The sequence below is a fragment of the Tauraco erythrolophus genome, chromosome Z (genome assembly GCF_009769465.1).
Source record: "Tauraco erythrolophus isolate bTauEry1 chromosome Z, bTauEry1.pri, whole genome shotgun sequence".
Taxonomy (NCBI): domain Eukaryota; kingdom Metazoa; phylum Chordata; class Aves; order Musophagiformes; family Musophagidae; genus Tauraco; species Tauraco erythrolophus.
In genome coordinates, this window is record NC_141496.1 from 51,789,443 (window position 1) to 51,808,833 (window position 19,391).

General features: G+C 44.6%; 1 protein-coding gene across 1 annotated transcript in view; it reads left to right on the plus strand.

Moving 5' to 3' along the window:
• Positions 1-547: 547 nt before the first annotated feature.
• Positions 548-19,391, plus strand: part of LVRN (laeverin) — a 42,381-nt gene continuing 23,537 nt past the window's right edge. The window contains exons 1-6 of the mRNA XM_086629540.1: positions 548-1,149; positions 8,254-8,396; positions 9,600-9,739; positions 13,724-13,850; positions 15,818-15,972; positions 17,356-17,469. Of these exons, the coding sequence (XP_086485666.1) occupies positions 548-1,149; positions 8,254-8,396; positions 9,600-9,739; positions 13,724-13,850; positions 15,818-15,972; positions 17,356-17,469 (1,281 nt within the window). The remainder of the gene's footprint in view (positions 1,150-8,253; positions 8,397-9,599; positions 9,740-13,723; positions 13,851-15,817; positions 15,973-17,355; positions 17,470-19,391) is intronic.

Sequence of the window (19,391 nt, forward strand, 5' to 3'; positions counted from 1 at the left end):
GACGGCCGCCCCGCGATACCGGGGCTTTCGGCAGCCCCGGCCCGGGCGTGCTGGGGGCGGCCCGCTCCCCTCTCGTGCGTGCAACGCCGTCTGTGCGGGTAGTGCCGTTATCACCCTTCCCCGAGGGTCCTCGGCACGGACCCCATCCAGCATCATCGGCCACCCCGCCGCCGGCTGCGCCCCCCGGCTTTTGAAGTCGCTGCTCAGCTGCCTGCCGTCGCGCCCCCCCTCCCCCGCAGGCTGCTGGCTTAAGCGGGCGGGCAGGGGGCAGCCCGCGGACGGCCCCTGGCCAAAGCTGCTCCCCCGGCGCCCCGCTGCCTCCGCCCCACCCAGCGAGAGGGCCGGGGGTCCCAGGGCTGCCCATCCCACCGGATCAGCTGTTCCGGGAGCGGCTTCCCTGACGGGGGGGGGAGGGGGGGGGGACGACCCATCTCCCCTAGCCCGGCCCGGCCTGGCGCGTCCCGCCCTCAAACGCGCTCACTCCCCCGCGCCGCCGCCCCGTAAGTACCGGGCGGCGCGGGCCGTCGGGCGGCGCAGAGCAGCGGGGATGGGTGTCCGCGGCGGCCGCGGGCTGTACGTGGGGCGGAGGGCCGCCGCCCTGCTGGCCGCGCTGCTGCTGGCGCTGCTGGCCGCCCTGCTGGCGCTCGCCGCGCTCTACGGGCGCTGCCGGCAGGAGGCGCCGCTGCCGCCGCCGCGCCGTTCGCCCTCAGCCCCCCGCCCCGCCGCCCCGCCGGGGTCCGCTCCCGCCGCCGGCTCCGGCCGCCGCCTGCCTCGCCACCTCCTGCCGCTCCACTACGACCTGGAGCTGTGGCCCCGGGTGCGGCCGGGCCAGGCGGGGCCCTTCGACTTCAGCGGGCAGGTGAACATCACGGTGCTCTGCCGGCAGGACACGGACGCGGCGGTGCTGCACAGCTCCGGGCTGCGGAGCCGCGGGGCCGCCGTCGTGCGCGGTCCCTTGCCCGAGGCGGGCGCCGCCGTGGAGGTGGCGGGGCTGCGGCAGGAGGCGGCGGGCGAGGTGGCGGTGCTGGAGCTGCGCGGCCGGCTGCGGGCCGGGCGCCGCTACGTGCTGCAGCTGGGCTTCCAGGGCCGGCTGAAGGAGGACCTCGACGGGCTCTTTCTCTCCCGCTACACCGACCAGGGACGGAGCAGGTAGGCGGCGGCAGCCGACCCGGGGACCCCGCGCCCCTCCGCCGACGGTGCCGGAGGTCCCCCGGCCCCGCAGAGGGGTCTCCCGTGGCGGGGAGGCGTCGGACGCACGGCGCGTCTCCTCAGACAGCGTTTGAGGTGGTACCAGGGCTGGACGGCACCTGGGGGAGCAGCTCGTTGCCTCGGGTGGCAAGGGAGATGGCTGCTCTGCACGGCGGGTCTGCCCAGCGCGGGGTCAGCCGCTTCGCGCAGTCCGCACGCTGTCCCCAGGCGTACATCACGGGCTGCAAAGATAGCTTGTCCGAAGCTCAGGTTTGTGCTCCGTGATGGTCGGTCTTCTCTCCGGAGAGAAGCAGCTGGATTGCCCTGGCTTCTCGTCAGCAGCTGGCTCGATCACACCACTGGCTCGGGGCGGCCTGCAAAGTCCATGCTGAGACGGTTTGCAAAGACCTTCTTGTTGTGGAGGAGGAGCTGCTGCTCTGGAGTTAGTCTGGGAGGGCTGCCTGAGGGTCTGTCAGACGGGGGTCTGTCTTTGGCAGAGAAAACAGTCTATCTCAACTGGTCAAGCAATGTTTTCTGGACAATTTCAAGTCTCCCTGTGCCTTTGACTGGCGACAAGGGGACAGATGATACCTACGCCCAGTTCCTGGAAGCTGCGGTCCAACTCAGAGTCTTCATCCTGGCGTCACACATGTCTATGTAGCACTGACAGCTCCTCACCTCCTCTACCTCTGTTTGTGGGGAGCATGTCTTTATCTAGAACCCAGGATTTCAGATGTGTGTTTGGGCACGAGTTTAGAGACTTTTGACCACATAGTGTTGCAGAAGTATGGTGGAGTAGGATGGGTGGCCACTTTAGACAACTGGACTTTATAGGTGCTATTGCACATGAAGTTGTTTGGCTGTCATCAACCAACCAATGGTTTCCTTAGTGAGTGCTATTAGGATGCTTTCCTTTATATTTGCTTTTGAACTGCAGGATCAGTACTGGGGCAGTGTGAGCTTATCAAGCAGTTGAGCATCTAAAACATATTTTTACCCTCAAAATAATGCTTGCTTATTTGGTGGTGGGTTTTTTTTTTTTTTTTAATTGGGAATCTTCTCAAGGTGAATTGCATTATAAACTTCTGGATGTGAAACTTACTAAAGAAAAGTGAAATTTAGGATTATGATTCACATAGTTCCAGTGGAAGACAAGTTTCTCAAAATAGATGTTTAAAGGACAGGCAGATCAATTGCTTACTTTAAACATCTATTTTGAGAAACTTGTCTTCCGCTGGAACTATGTGAAAGTTATTTCGTTTTTTATAATTAAAGGTGTAGTGAATTGCTGAGGATCAGCAATCAATGAGTCAGAAGGAAAACTAGAACTAACATTCAAGTGTTCTTGGCTTCCAGCCAACTGATGAGTTCCCTAAACTAAACTGTATCTCAGCAGTTCATAGACTTCTTGTTCAAGCAGGTAGTATTCCGTTACCTGCAAGATCCATACATGCAAGTCCCTGTGTGAGTAGCAATCATGAGAAACCACAACATAAAGTTAATAGTTTTTATTGAAACGGAGGAGGACTGTGTATTTTTTTTTCCGCAACAATGAGTTGGCTTTTCAGCTACCTGCTCTTGTGTAAATCTTTACTGATACCATCGTCTGACACATTTGGGAAATTTAACTTACGCAGACTTTTTTTTTAAGAGAAAGGAGATAAGTTAGAGAAAAATGCAGTATGGTAATAAGTATTTTTAGGAAATATATTCTGTTTTTTTTTTTCAGTTGCTATTTCTTCATTCACTGATTGTCATTCACGAGATTATTTATGCCACTTTTGAATTAAGGAAAATCTAGAACACTTGGCTTATTTTACATAATTAAAAAAAAAGCCAAATAAGTAAGACAGGAACAAGCACTTAATTACTTAGCGTTGTGCTTTCTGATGCTGTATTAATTCAATGAAATACTACCTAAGGAACACTGAACTAGACTATGACATTTTTTGATTCAGATTATGTAAAATTCAGAGGATTTGAAAAAAAAAATTATTGTCAGCTGTGCTGCCACAGTAGAAAATAAGAAAAAATGTTTTAGAATCGTTAAAATAATATGTATAGTTTCCACAATTTCCAATTTTTAAAAGGTTTTATAATGATTGTTCCATTTCATTCTTAGCTCATCACGAGGCCCTAATGAAATGTGAAACTGCAGTCTGGTTAAAGAGATGCCAGTGGTGTTCAGACACTGAAATAAATCAAGGGAAATTCACTGATTGCTGATATAACATATTGTTTGGGTTATTTGTTCTTGCCTGCATTCCTGATACTCTTTAATGGATTTTTCATATCTTTTCTGCTTTAAAAAGGCTTTCTCTGAACTGAGAGTATGCAACAGTATCTTGTTATTTTTTCCCTCACTAAGAATTAAGTCACCACTTTGCCAGCCATTTACTAATCTGATGGAGTCCAGTTACACTGAAGGGGTTTTGCTTTCTCTTTTTTTTTGAGGAGGTGTGTTTTGAGGCATGTAGTCTGTAAGCTCTAGCAAGCTGTTGAAGATGGAAAAAGTTGGATTCTAATGGATTATATAGATGAGGAGCGATTTTAAAACATTAAGTGCCCTTCAGCTGTCAGTACAAAGGCCATTACTCTTCTATGAGGAAACCAATATCTCCAGCAGGCTGCCCTGTAGCTCTTATAAAGTGACTTGTACCTGTATCCAGCAGACCTTCGGGGTCTTATTCCTGCACAGGCTTCTGACTTCAGCACATAACTTAAACGACCAGCTCTAACCAGCAATGTGCCGTTTATCTAAGATCGTGCAAATTCCTGTATTTCTTGCATGCACTACGAGTCTTAGCAATTTTTGTAATTTGTGCTTGTGGAACCACTAGAGACCTCTCGTTTCAGAAGAGCTTAAGGGCAGGAGGGCAAACTTTCAGTAGACAGCTAGATCCTACAGAGAAGCAAAATCGCTGAAACTTTTATTCTGTCTGGGCTTCGGCACCAGCTTTTTTCTTGGTCAGATATCCACATTGCTCTTGGCTGGTGGGCAGAATTAGCTAGCTGTTGACACAAAGTACTGTTCTCTGTCCTGTCTCTGACTTGGATCCAGAGCACACTGACAAGATGGTGTGGGAAAGCTGTTCACGGAGACAGCTATTTTCAGAACTGCTAACCTCACCTGTGTGAAAAACAGTAAACCAAAGCCCAAACTTCACTGAATTTCCAACACAGAAACTGTTTGTTATCAGTTTCATCATTGATGACTGCATATGTTTTTGCTGTTGACAATTTGTACTACCCACCTCGTCTGGTCTTACGTACAAAAGAAAACGCTGAGAAATGAGAGTGCTCTTCATGGGTAGCACACAGCCCATGTTTGCAATGCTTACAGGAGCAAAGGAAGCAAAAACGGAGGATGCTCGCATTTCACCAGCACTATTAGGAGGCTTTCCTGTCGATATGGGGAATCTATATTTTGCATATAGCTGGGAGAGTCCCTGCCAGGATCTGGGTAGGCATAAAGATACAGAAACCACCTTTGCCCTTCTCTAGTGGCGTTGGCTTAAACATATATGGTGCAGGAGGTTTGTTGTAGCATCGTTCTGCATACAGATCTTGCACTACTGTGACTGTGCTCATGTGTACTGCTCCAGGGTCAGAGGATCCCCATGGAGCATTCCGTAAAGTGCAGGCTCTATGTCACTGTTCACATCGGTGTTTCAAAATCCTTTGAGAATCTTGTTTCGTAGCCACTCTGCATGTCCAGTGCAACTTTGATAAAATACTTGACTAGATAAGGCTAGTATTAACAAGCATCCCAAAATGTAATCAAACACAATATTTGCCCTGATTTTTATCAATTGCCTCTGCACCAATTACTAGAATGAGGGCAAAGGGGATTGGAACAGTTAATTGTGCAGGGGATCTGAAGTTCTCTTTAGCTCTTTTTTATATGACTCTGCGAGTAAGACCATCAAAGGCGTGGAACAGAAATCAGAGCAAATAACAGATTTGTTGTGTTCTTGGGCTGCTTGTAAGTATTGAGCACCATTCACATGAAAAAGGGACCTGGGTATTGGGGGCAGCTGCTGCACAGAACAGGATTCTGCACACTGTAAAACTCCCTTACTTTGAGTCACTTCAGGGTTTGTTTTACAGTGTAATTCTTACCTATTTTTAGAGTGGAGGAAATCAGATATAAAAGGTGTTAACACCAAACTCCATTATCCTATTATATTAAAAATATTACTTTCATTAGAAGGCCTTTTTAGAAGAATAACCTTTTTTGCATCAGCATAAAACATTTCTTCTACAGTTACAATGTTTTTTATCAAGTGAAACAGCGTCCACTAGACATTCATGTAGTATACAGGATGCATTCCTCATTTTCCTTGTCTTGTTTTTAGACACTAACTGGGAAAAAAAAAAAAAAAAAGAACCTGTGTAGCATAAATTGTCAAAGATTTAGGCTAAAAGATCCTGTTATCTGTTTATTTCTCATAATTTACAAGTATTGTGGCTTCGGTATCCTTCTTTGGGGAAGAAGGCATTATGTGATACTTACGAAAAAAGAAAATTAAATCTATGCACAAGACTTCAGGCTTAAGAGAGGAATTTGTCTGCTTAGGCAATGTTAGGCTTTTTAAAAATTAATTTCCTTTCAGGTTATTTGTTTTGTGATAATACTGCTGTTTAGAAAAAGTTTGCTAGTAGTTCATGCTAATACTTTCACTTTAAAAAAAAAAGAACAAAGAAAAAAGCCCCCAAAATTATTCATTCTGACAAGTGATAAGAGGTAATGTGTGTTTGAAACACCAGTTCTTTGTGAAACATGCATGAAACACTCTCTTTTTTCTATTTGGAATCCTGCTGAAAAATAATATTTAAAACATCCTCATATTTCTTTTTTATCAAGATGCTTTTGCCCAACACATGCTATTTTGTATTCTTGAACAAGAATTTCTTGTGGGCAAGTATCTGCATCAGGTTCTGCTGGTACAGAGAGTCCCTACTCAAGGGGAGATCACCACCGTGCAGCCAGCTGCTATGGAGGGAGAGCTCAACGGACCCTGATGGCTGCAGTTATTTGTAGTGTAAAGTGGTTGATTTGTAGTCATATTTTCTGCTGTTAATGCAGTTTTGGCTGCTTATCAGCCCAGTCTCCAGCCAAACCTGTTTTTTGGATTTGGTGCTGTGTTCTCACTGATAGCCTCACACAATAGGGTTAATTTCGGTTAGGCTTGCTTGCTGAGCATCTGCCTGGACCAAAGTTCAGTTAGTTCAAACAGGAGGAGTGCATCCTTCGCAGTGTGTCACAGAGATCTGCCCCAAGTGAAGCAAAGCTTCATAGCATACAGTAGAAAAGGATCCTCTTGAATGTTTTCATGGGCTTGCAAGTGCACTGGGACAGGTCTGGTGCTGCTTTCGCTCGGGTTCTTCTTTATGTGGTTTGACAGAAGTGTGCAAATGCATGTATGTGTAGTTACCTAACAGTTATTACAATTTTTTATTAAAATGTGCCATTAAAATGAGAGTGCATGCATTATAGAGAGGAGCAGGTATTCAGAGAGATTCTAATCACGAAATTAAAGTTGAGCCTTTGTCGTGGCTTTTGGACTGAAGGTCGAGACAAGAACCGAGAGGGAGCACCCACCAACCATGGTCCCGGGCAAAACATGACTCAGGCTTTCTTCATAAAACAAAACAATTTATTAGCAGTTACTTAACAAGAGACACAAGGGAACGAAACCGGTTACTTGAGAGGAGAAAGAGAAAACAAGGCCAGATCTTAAAACAACACCTCCCCACCCCGTTTCCTTTCGTTCCTGGCTCTACCTGCCCCCTGGCGGCGCAGGGGGACAGGGAATGGGGGAGTGCAGGTCAGTTCATCCATGTTGTTACTGCCGCTCCTTTCTTAAAGGAGGAGGAGTCTTTACACCATTTTCCCTTGCTTCGGTGGATCCCCTACTCATGAAGAAAAAAAGTCCCCGAACTTTTCCAACGTGAGTCCTGCCCGCAGGATTGCAATCCTTCCCCATGGATTGTACCAGTTCGGGCTTTACCAGTCTCGGCCTCTTAGGGAGCTGCTGCCACTCGCGTCGGCGTGGGTCGTCCCACGGACTCCGGATGCCTTCACGACCTCGTCGTGCATTCCATGCCCATTATTAACAGTACCTTGTCGTGCATGTCCTGCTCCACGACCTCTCCTGGGCTCAGGCATCTCTTCACAGACGTGGGTTTCTCCACGGTCCATGAGTGGGTCTCCGCTCCGCCGGGTACACCCTGGCTGCAGGGGGGCCGCCTGCCATCTTCACACCGATTGCAAGGGAAACCTCAGCTCCAGTACCCCTCCTCCTGCTCCATCCTTAACTGTCCTGGTCGTTGTGATTGTTTTCTCTTAGATCTTAATCCTCTCTGGAGGAGCTCGGCCCGGCGGGCACCCCGGGAGCGAGGCGCTTCCCGAGTGCCCCATGCGGCTCCCCCGGCGCCATCTTGAGCACATGGCGCCGGCCCGGGCCCGGGCGGTCGCCCGGCCGGGAGCCGGGAGCGAGGGCAGCGCCCTCCTGCTCTCTCCTCGCTCCTGAGCAAAAAGCCCTTTCCCGCCCCTTTGTCCCAACTTAAATAGGGCAATTCGCAGAGGCGCCGATTTGGCGCAACCCCCCGGGGGGGGATGGGACTCAGATCTGGTGGCACAGGGAGCAAATCCCCTCCCCTGCCACCAGAACGCCCCCCCCCCCCCCGTCAAACTATCACAGCCTTGTATCCGCTTTTGTGCACTGGCCTGCCACATGGAAAGCTTTAACCAACTCTATGTTAATAAACAAACTAGAAAAGCTCCAATATTTAAATATGATAACTGGAAAAGGCCTGTGAGGGGGGAAAAAAAAAAGACCTAATTAAAAAAGACTGCTTTTCTCTAGAAACATCGAAACTGAACTGTCTGTTGGCGTAGAGTTTTAATCATGGCTTTAAATAATAACCAAACTTTTTCCAAGTCTGCATATCTATATGATTCACTTCTTGCTTTTTCTGATTTGGTGTTTTTACATACTGTATGTTGATTTTGATCAGCTGTAGCATGCTGGATTGATTTTACTTGTATTTTCAATATAGTATGCTGATTGCCTCCCAACTGGAACCAACGTACGCCAGGACAGTTTATCCGTGCTTTGATGAACCTGCCATGAAGGCCACATTTAATATCAGAATTGTCCATGACCCAAGCTATGTTGCTCTTTCCAACATGCCTGCTATTGGTAGGTAAATGGCAAGTAGACTTAAGTGTTTTTTTCACCCTAAATTATTTTTAAAAAAGATGTAATTTATCTGAACCGACTACATCACCTGATACAGCAGTGTTCTGGTATCCGTATGCTAATATCTTGAAAATGCACAGAAAATTTATGCTTATGAACTTAAAAATTTGGAGACAGTTATTCGTAATTAATATCTCCAATGGCACTAATTCTATAGTTTTGTCAGTTGCGATGTGCTTTCCTCTGGTTGCTGGAGGCTGCATAGAGTTTGGTTCCTGGCATTTACTGCTTAGTCAGTGTGTCTGTCTTTTTGCGTGACATCTGCTTAAAACAAAACAGCAGCCCCAGTATGCAAAGCCTGTAATTGTGGTATTAAGGGATTCCTTTTGTTTTAAGTAGATTTTAAGACATATTTACAACACACAAAAAATTGTTTTAGCAGGCAGAGATGTTATAGCCTTCTGTGTATATGCAGAATAAGAATGAGAGGATCATAAGGCTCTGGATACGCTCCTGCTGTCCCTTGCTGGAATCTTGTGTGTGATGCATGTGAGGTATAAGATTCCAAAAAAATTCCATAAATTAGTATTCCTACAGAAATCTGTTGGATCTCTTGCCTTCTTCTTAATGGCTTTTTTCTGCAGTTCAGTGCCATGAGTCTTTATTTTTCACCTAAATACTTTTCAGCCATAAAAAAGAAGTTTTATGAGATTTGCATAGAAGCTAAGTAACATAGGAATTATAATAGATAGGATCTCTGTAAGAATCACATAAAGCATTTTCTTCCTCTGACAATCTTGTCCATGTCTCCCTTGTTTAGAAGGAAGGTATCTGATTAAATGTTTCATAATTCCTGGGCACACATGACCTATATTTGAATCATTATAGATCACACATTTTAGAGATACTCATCATGGGATAAATTGTCCAGAATTTGCCCACATCCTAAAACTGACACAGTTTGGTATCCTTCCAAGACTTCAGTTAAGAAGCTCAAGAGTGGATTTTTGGTGCCTACTTGAAAGGTCATGACTCTGATACGTGGTAGTAGCAACATATGGGTGCTTGCCTTCTACCAGAAACATACGAAGTTAGTGAAGAAATACAACATATTGAAGTGTAAAAAAACATGCGGAAAAAACCAAATTCCTTGTTTGCTGTGGAAGAGCAGTGGTTCAAATATTTCGTTGATATTTTTTCTAGATGTATCTGAAATGAAGGATGAAAACGGGAGCCTGTGGACTGTTACCACATTTAACACTTCACTGAGAATGTCAACTTACTTGACTGCTTTTGTGATTTGCGATTTTGATTATGTCACCAGAACCGAGCGAGGAAACGAGGTAAATACGAAGCTGCATAACACATTATAGCAGTTTACAACAGAAGTTGGCTCTGTGGTGCATCATGTGCTTTAGAAGGTATTACAGACATTAGCTGTGCTTTCCATTCCAAAAATATTTGATTATGTGGCAAAAATACTAACATTTATCCTGCAGATATTTCTGCAGAAATCTCTCCTTTAGGACAATTAGTTCAGTATCCTGCCCTGGTCACTTTATACAATTCCACAAACAGGTATGGGTTCTATATGTCAAAACTTTAGAGGCAACTACTTTGCAGAAAGTACTGGTCATAATTCAGGGTCTTCTTATCTTCTTAGCTCTCTCAGTTGAAAAAAATATCCATTTCCACTGCTGTGACATACCACTGAAGTTCGGTGCCTTGTTCTTTGAAGCCCTTTGAGGAGCAGCGTTGTGACGCCAGTAGGAGCAATACTGTGCTCTAAACATTTTGTATACTAGTATTTTAACCTTTTGTTCTGCAGCGTGCACATTTTTTAGCCTCCAAAAGTGATTGTTTTGTGTTTGAAGCTTCTGCATCTGGGAGTATTCAGTTTTGCTCTTACACTACAATGGCCAAAGCTTCTTGAAGGAATCTGTAAAAAAATACACTCTGTTGGCACCAGTTGTTTCACCTTCCTTCTTTTGCTGAAAGTCAGCATGGGAAAGATGTATCAGGTTGTTTCAAAGTAAATAGTAAACTCAAGTATAAAGCTATTAAGGGTAACATATCCCTGCTATCCTTAATAAATGACAGCACAGTGTTAGCTTCATGGTTAGTTCACTGTCATCCTACTGGGAAAAGGTGGGACAAAGTGAGAAGACAGCACAGAGGTGACTTAGGAAGCACAGTGTTGGCTACTTTTTACAGTGAAAATTGGACTTGGTATGTCTGTAATGGGATAACTTGTGTTGTGGTTTAGCCCAGGCAGCAACTAAACGCCACACAGCTGCTCGCTCACCCTCCCCTACCCCAGGAGAACAAGGAAGAGAATTAAAAGGGAAAAGGGAAGGAGACCCATGGGTAGAGAGAAGAACAAATTAATAATAATATAAAATCAAAAGCAATAATAATAATAATATATGAAAAATATATACAGTGATAATAAAATATACAAACAAGTGATGCACAGTGTAATTGCTCACCACCTGGTGACCAACACCTGTCTGGTCCTGGTAAATGACTCTGAAACAGGTAAGTCCTGTCATCACAACCCCAGATAAGTGAGAGGCACGAAGAGAGTAAGAGTGAGAGAGAGCACTCTGAGAGGCCGAGAGAGCCCTTGTAAGAGAGTCCCAGAAGAGCTACAGCACCTCTTCCCGGTCAGCCCTCATCTATACACTGGGCATGACACTGCATGATATGGAATACTTCATTGGCAAATTTAGCCCTCAATCCTAAGTCTAAGTTCAAATCATAAGGGGAGTTGTGGACTCTCTGTCCCGGCCATGCTCCCCCCTATCTTGTTGTGCTCCTGCACACTGGCAAGAACACGGCAGCTGAAAAGTCCATGATGTCTCAGTGCGAACTATAAACATCACTGCACTGTCAACATCCTTCTCATAACAAATCTCAGACTAAAATCAAAACACAGAGCTCTTCTAGCTGTGAAAAAAAAAGAACTAACTCTGTCCCAGACAAAACCAGGACAACGTGGCAAGGTTTTGGTAGCAATGAAGCTACAGAAGTGGCTTCTGTGAGAAGCTGCTAGAAGCATCCCTCATGTCCAATAGAGCCAGTGCCAGCCGGCTCCAAGAGGGACGCACCGCTGGACAAGGCTGAGCCCATCAGCAATGGTGGCAGCACCTCTGTGATAATGTAGTTAAGAAGGGGGAAAAAACCTGTGCAACACCAGCAGCAATCAGAAGAGAGGAGTGAGAATGTGTTAGAGATACCTGCAGATACCAATGTCAGTGAAGAAGGAGGGGCAGAAGGTGCTCCAGGTGCTGGAGCAGAGGTTCCCTTGCAGCCAGTGATGGAAACTATGGTGAGGCAGGCAGGTCCATGGTGGAGCAGAGATGCATCTGCAGCCCATGGATGACCCCATGCTGGAGCAGAGGTGGATGTGCCCAAAGGAAGCTGTGACCCTGTGGGAAGTCCACGCTGGAGCAGGCTCCTGGCAGGACCTGTGGAAAAAGGAGCCCACGCTGGAGCAGGTTTTCTGGCAGAAGCTGCGACCCTGTGGGGGACCCACAATGGAGCAGTCTGTTCCTGAAGGACTGCACCCCATGGAGGGGACCCATGCTGGAGCAGTTTTTGAAGAACTTAGTCCATAGGAAGGACTTATGTTGGAGAAGTTCATGAGGAACCCTCTCCCCTGGGAGGGACCCCATACTGGAGCGGGGAGGAGTGTGAGGAGTCCTCCCACTGAGGAGGAAGGAGCAGCAGAAACAACGTGTAATGAACTGACCGCAACCACTATTCCCTGTTCCCCTGTGCTGCTGAGGAGGAGGAGGTAGAGAAATCAGGAGTGAAGTTGAGCCTGAGAAGAAGGGAGAGGTGGGGGGAAGGTGTTTTAATTTCTCATTACCCTACTCTGATGTGATTGACAATAAATTAAATTAATTTTCCCGAAGCTGAGGCTGTTTTGCCCCTGACAGTAATTGCTGAGTGATCTCCCTGTCCTTATCTTGACCCACCAGCCTTTCATTATATTCATTGTATTTTCTCTCTCCTGTCCAGTTGATGAGGGGAGTGGCAGAGCGGCTTTGGTGGGCATCTGGCATCCAGCCAATATCATACCTGCTATCCCCCATATGGAACATGTTGGATACTTACAGCTCTGACTGTGGTGCCTTTTTCTTGGGCTGATGCCTACTGAGAGGAGTCAGCAAAGCCAAGCATTCAAACGAGCATTTTTCACAGGGAAGAGACACTACCCCTGTTCTGTGAGATAGAAGGGGGAGAGTATTTCGCCCCTTGGTTTCAGACAGAGATGCTCAATTTATGCCTCTGCAGTATTTGTGTGAGCGTGTTTGTTGTGTCTGTTTTGTCATTTCTGGTAAGTAATTTACAGCCAAAACCACCAGTATTATAACTCAAAGCTCATACTACGATTAGGATGTTGTATCTGCTCATTGTGTTTAGATTTTACAGAATGAAGTGACCTGATCTTTGAATCTCCTCCCTTGGCTGAAAAGAGGGGCTCAGAGGCTGAGGATACTTTGTTGACAGTATGCTTTACTTTTTCCCTTGTAAATGAAATCCTGATGCTTCCCAACCGTGCTCTTAGTATTTGGCAGTGCAGTTCCTTGTGAGACATTGCATTGCATTTAGATACAAGAAATGCAGGAGTTTTGAGCTGCTGGGCACCTGAGGGATCTTGCATCCAGAGATACATGATGGAGACATGAACCTTTTCTCAGTCTACTCCATCACCATGGGCAAACAGCTGCCTCTTAAGAACTGTGACAAAGCAAATGAGCATGGGAGGGGAAAGCCTTGCTTGCTGCTGCTGTCTCCATTACTCAGATGTACAGATGTCGTCTGGTCTCTCCAGCAGCAATGGGAGGCTGGTGGTCTGTTTCAGGTTGTGAGAAAGTTCGAGATGTGTGTGCTTGGACAGCAGATGCTCTCTGAACATCCATTTCTCTCTCCTCAGGGACAGTGGCGGCCTGAAGGAAAGTTTGTCACCCAGACTCACAGGCTGGAATACATTGGCTTAAGATGCGTGATTCTAAATAGTTCTACAACATTTCCCATTTAATAAAAGAAAAACCAGGAGTCCATTTGTTCCAGCAATGTATAGTTGGATTCTAGTCTTGGCCCTTTCGAAGTGCCGGAACTTTGCTATATTTTAGCAGGATTAGGCTCAGTGCCACATTTTGTTAGGTCCAGCAAAACTTGGGATATTTTCATCAAAAGCTTCATTGCATGGTCTGCTGTGGACAGACAGCATTTTCAAACAATGGTTCACAGAAGAGAAGCGAAGAAAATGAACATGTGACGGTTGTCTAAAATACTGCTTCCTTGTTTTATTGCAGATACGTATTTGGGCTCGGAAAGAGGCAGTTAAAAATGGATATGCTGACTATGCTTTAAATATCACAGGCCCAATATTTTCATTTCTGGAAGACTTACTTAATGTCAGCTACCCTTTGCCGAAGACAGGTGAGATTACTTACTTTCTTAAATGGACCAGAAATGGCTGCTGATGGTGTAATGTTCGCAGAAGCAATGGGTTCTTTTGCAGTATTCTCTTTTTACAGCTTACTACATTCATGGAATAAAACCCATAAGCTTTATCGCACTGAATTCTCCTTTCTGCATCATGTCTCTTATTAACCTGTAACTCAGCACTCTTACCTTCTCATCCCACTCATTCTTTTAAAGCATCATTTCCTAATAAAGGGGCAGATGAGGCTACAAAGTGGATGGAAAGGAGTTGGTTGTCAGGTAAGTCAGGTAATTCAAGCTTCAGTCAATAAAAAAGGATGCCATCATGTAGTTCCACTGAGCAGTTTGTCTGCTACTTGTACTTAGATTCCCAAGGGCTTCAGCAGTAATACTGTGGGGAAATGTGCTTTTTTATACAAGTTAGTAGAATATTGAGAGCACATAAGGCATTCTTATTTAAAATGAGTTTTGGACCTGCCCATGATCTTAGCAGATTGCAGGACTGTGGGGGAAGAATTTCCCTCCTTTCTTGACTAAATAATTTGTGGATTTGTCAAATCTGTATTTAAGCACTTGAATACATTTTCATCTGTGTACATGTATTATCTACCAGTGTATTTAGAATAAATTGCAGTTACTGCACTTCTTAGGGAAAATGTAATATAGACAGTCTTTATTCACTACATTTTATTATCTTAGTAATCATACAAGCTACGCAAGGATTGTAGACAGTTCTGTTTCATATTTCTTTTGTTTAGCAGCAATGTCAATGCATTAATTCATTAGTATAAAAATACTGCAGAATTAAAGCAGAAGAGCGGTATCGCAGGCTTCCTGTTACGTAAGTTTTCAATTTCACATAAGCATAGAATACCATTACAATCTCCACTGTAGTTATGGAATACCAACTGCATTTCCCACTGTCTTTCTTTGGAGTTTTGCTTAAAAATTGATAGGATTAGATCAACCAAGAATAGCTCCTTGTAAATGCTAGAGATTTCTATTGTGAACTCAAAATGTGAAATTAAGAATAAACACGTTTAAAATGGGGGATATTTAAGGGTTTGTCTTCACATGATTTTAATGCAGTTATAAATGATCTCTCTTGCCCTGAGTTGGCTAGATGAGCGCTGCCTCACTGAAAGTGAAATACCTTTGCTGCAAGCCCGAAGTGATAAGCCTCTTTGAGATGCAGTCTAGCTTTGCTTGGGTTCAGCACCACGCATACATGAACTGCCTAGCTTTCTGACCAGGACTGGCTCATGGTCAGCTAGTTTGGACTACAAGCTTGTGTTTGCTTCCAAAATGCTCTGTGGAGATTTTTCAATTTTTGATCTTTGCTGCTGAGTTTAAACTTTGAGATCCTTGATCCTCACATTTGAACTGGAAAACTGCTCCCTGTGCATAAGGCAGAAGAGTAGTACAGAGATAACAGCCCCACTGTGGAAACAAAGAGATGATGTTTCTAAGGCATCTTTCAAATAAGCATGGAAAAGATCCCTCTACTCACAGAGTTGAAAAAGAAAGACTTTTTAAAAAAAAAAGTTAGACTGAAGAAAGAGGTAAGTATAGTCTTTCCCAAACACATGAGAAACTTGTACGGAGAAAGATTTCTGAGAGTCAGAAGTGAATATATTCTCTCCTAGCATTGGTAGAATACAGCCTTCATTTTTGTTGAAAACATTTGTAGTTACAACAATACAGATCTGGGCTTCATGGGAATTTATTATGTTTCTCCCTGAAAGAGTGGCAATCACAGATGAAAAGTATGACAAGAAGAAATTTCAGAGACCATTTGCAATGGTGTTGACATAATACTGCAAAGAACCACTAAAATGTAGTATCCTTTAATTATCCTTTATTATCCTTTAATTGCACACTGAATCAGTGTGAGCATTAAAATCACGTGAGCATTTTACTTCCAAAAATTTTAAAGATACTTTTTTTTTTTTTCATTTTAGATCTGGTTGCACTGCCTGATTTTGGAGCAGGTGCTATGGAAAACTGGGGGCTAATGACTTTCCAAGAATCATTATTGATGTACCTCCCAAGTGATAAATTCACAGGCAGAAAGGCAATGGTTGCCATAATTGTGTCACATGAGCTAGGACACCAGGCATGTGGTAAAAAATTCTGTACATTTATTTGTCTTTGAGGTTGTTTCTTTACGGTTGCTGATGATGCAGTCACTGATTAGTAGAAGAAAAATAGTGACTTGACAGTAGGGAGTGTGAGCACTAGAGTACTGAAAGATTATTTGAACGTATGTTCCACTGACAATACTAACAGCAGATTCTGTCATGTTACAGTCTGCATACTGACTGCACAGGAGTCATTGATACAAAACTGCTAATGGGCTACTTATTTTTTTTTTTCTTATAAGTACCTGAATGCCATACTAGAAAATACTGTAGGGATGACACAGTGTTCTCTGTATACGGTATACTTAGTACTTAGTGTGAAAATTAATGGACTTTATAAGTATTCTTTGGTAGTGGCAGGGCATGTACATATTGCAAAAGGTATTTGTTTTTCTGTAAGAAAAGGCCTATAGTATGATAGCAAAAAATTAATATGAAGACATTTTACTCTGTAGCTGGATCTTTGTCCAGTTTTCATAGAGATTTTCAAAATTTTTCTTATTTGGTTTGAAATGATAATGCAGTTTCGCTTTTTTATTGGTTATGTTTAATTTACTGTTGTTTGCCAGGGCGACAACTATTTGCACTTAGTCAATAAAGTTAGCGAAAGAGTTTGACTTGGCTAGTGCACTTGTATGCCCTCTGACAAGGTCTGTAACTTTTCAGACCTTCAGATAAGTGGAGTGTTTTTATTGCACACCAATAAAACAAATATAGTACTTAATTAAACTTTATTTTACAACAAAGTTGAGTTCAAGTTTTTAAGAATTAAATAAAAAATACAAATCTGCAAGTGATGAGTTTTTTGTTAAATATGAACTGCCAAATGTAAGAACATAGCAGCTGTTGTGGAATTTATATTGCTTGCCAGGATAGGGATTTGCTGATTTGGGGAATGGCTATTTTCCCAGTTCTGTTTATCATTCCCCTGTTTCCTCAGTTCTGTTTATCATTCCCCTGACAACTTCCTTTTGTTAAGAACATGGAAAAATGTTTTTGTAATTGCTTGATAAATGCCCTACTTCTAATCATAGCCTTATATGATCTTTAGATATTTAAATTTTATTGAGCAGTGTTCAAAATCAAATAGAGTAAAAAAATGACATAAAGCACTGACATCCATACTCATGGTATGAAACTGTCGATGAAACAATTGAAAAATAACTGCCCAGAACCTTTTTCAGAGGTGCATCTTTTTCTAATGAATTTTCACTATCTGAGGGAATATCCAGCATTTTTTTTCAAATGACATGTACACATTAAATAAAGTTACTTCAGCATAGGTATGTGCGTTTAACCTGCAAAAATGAGAACAGCAGTCCAGAGAGATGTTGAGACACCTTTTCTTTCTATTTAAGTGGTTTGGAAATCTGGTTACAATGAACTGGTGGAATGATCTGTGGCTTAATGAGGGACTGGCTTCTTACTTTGAGTACCTGGGAGCTACCTTTGTTGAGCCCAAGCTTTCACTGGTAAGTACTAACACTTATTGAAGTATGCTAAAGTAGCAAAGTTCCAACATGTATGAAGAAAAGCAAGGTGCAGGAGGTGGAATTTAATTAAGCCATGACATTAGTAACCTAGCTCCCCTGGGAAAGACCAGCAGGTCTTTTTTCTTCCCTGGAGGGTCTCTATCTGCTGGGGGCTATGATCACACCCAGCTCTTCTACAGCTGGCGCAGAGGATGGCTGGACACCTGTGATTCTGCAGTGACAAGAAGATGGTATTTTGCCCTAGATCTGTCACGTGGCAAACCCAGCTTTCTCTCCTGAGTCCTGTAGCTGATGGTTTGCCTCCCAGCCTGTCCAAGCTCTTTTCCAAGCAACCCATGCTTCAGGTATCTTACTAGGCAGTGACTGAGTTGGGCCATTTTCAGTCAGTTTATCCCACTGGGTCCATGAATATCTGGTTGTGGATAAGGCAAATACAATGCACATAGCTAATCCTACAGCAGAGTCGAAGTCCTTCCCATTCCACCCAAATGTGTATAAGCATAAATCCCATAGCTTATTAGAAAACTTCATCCATCATTAAACTCTGAGACAGGAGGACAGGTACTGCTAATTGTAGACATCAGATGAGGTGCACTCGCCTGTGCAGTCATAATTGTCTGTGCATAGTGCCCTCAGCTTCTGAAGAAAGGAGAAGCCTTTAGTCTGGGCAGGCCTGAGACTGCAGTCAATCCAGTCTGCTTTTTATTTGGTGCAGATGAAATACCATTCATTACTTTCCTTTAGAAGCTTGCCTTCCTGAAAATCAACAATTACCATTTTATTTATGTCCATAAAGTAAATTTTAATAGTGGGCAGTAGTTCCATTTGCTAAATTACAGTTACGTGATGTGCCTTGGAAAATCCAGAGTAAATTACACAGATTTGAGAATACACAGCTTTTTTTTACAGTTTTGTGGGCCGTACACATTCACAGAATGACAGAATGGCTGAGGTTAGAAGAGTCCTTTGGAGATCACCTGGTCCAACCTCCTGCTCAAGCAAGTCCACGTAGAACTGGGTGCCCAGGACTCTGTCCAGATGGCTTTCGAATATGTCCAAGGATGGAGACTCCACCAGCTTCCTGGGCAACCTGTGCCAGTGCATGGTCATCCTCAAAGTGAAAAAGTGTTTCCTGATGTTCACCTCCTGTGACTGGCTTTGTGCCCATTGCCTCTTGTCCTGTCACTGGGGACCACTGGAAAGGGATTGGCTCCGTCCTCCTTGTACCCTCCCATCAGGTGTTTATATACATTGATGAGATCCCCCTGAGCCGTCTCTTCTCCAGGCTGAACAGTCCCTATGAGTCTTCCCTCATAGGAGAGATGCTCTAGTCCTTTCATCACCTTCATGGCCTTTGCTCCAGCAGCTCTGTATCTTTACTCTACTGGGGAGCATAGCACTGGACCCAACACTCCAGGTGTGTCCTCACCAGTGCTGAGTGGAAGAGGAAGGATCACCTCGCTCGACCTACTGGCTGTACTCCTCCTAATGTAGCCCAGGATACCATTAGCCTTCTTCTAGCTCAACATGAGCCGGCAATGTGCATTCGCAGCCCAGAAAGCCAACTGTATCCTGGGCTGCATCAAAAGGAGTGTGGCCAGCAGGTTGAGGGAGGTGATTCTGCCCCTCTACTCTGCTCTTGTGAGACTCCACCTGGAGTACTGCGTCCAACTGTGAGATTGTGAAGAAAGACATGGAGCTGCTGAAGCAGGTCCAGAGGAGGGCCACGAAGATGATCCGAGGGCTGGAGCACCTCTCCTATGAAGACAGGCTGAGAGAGTTGGGGTTGTTCAGGCTGGAGAAGAGAAGGCGCCAGGGACACCTTGTAGCAGCTTTCCAGTACCTAAAGGGGGCCTACAAGAAAGCTGGAGAGGGACTTTTTACAAGGGCATGTAGTGATA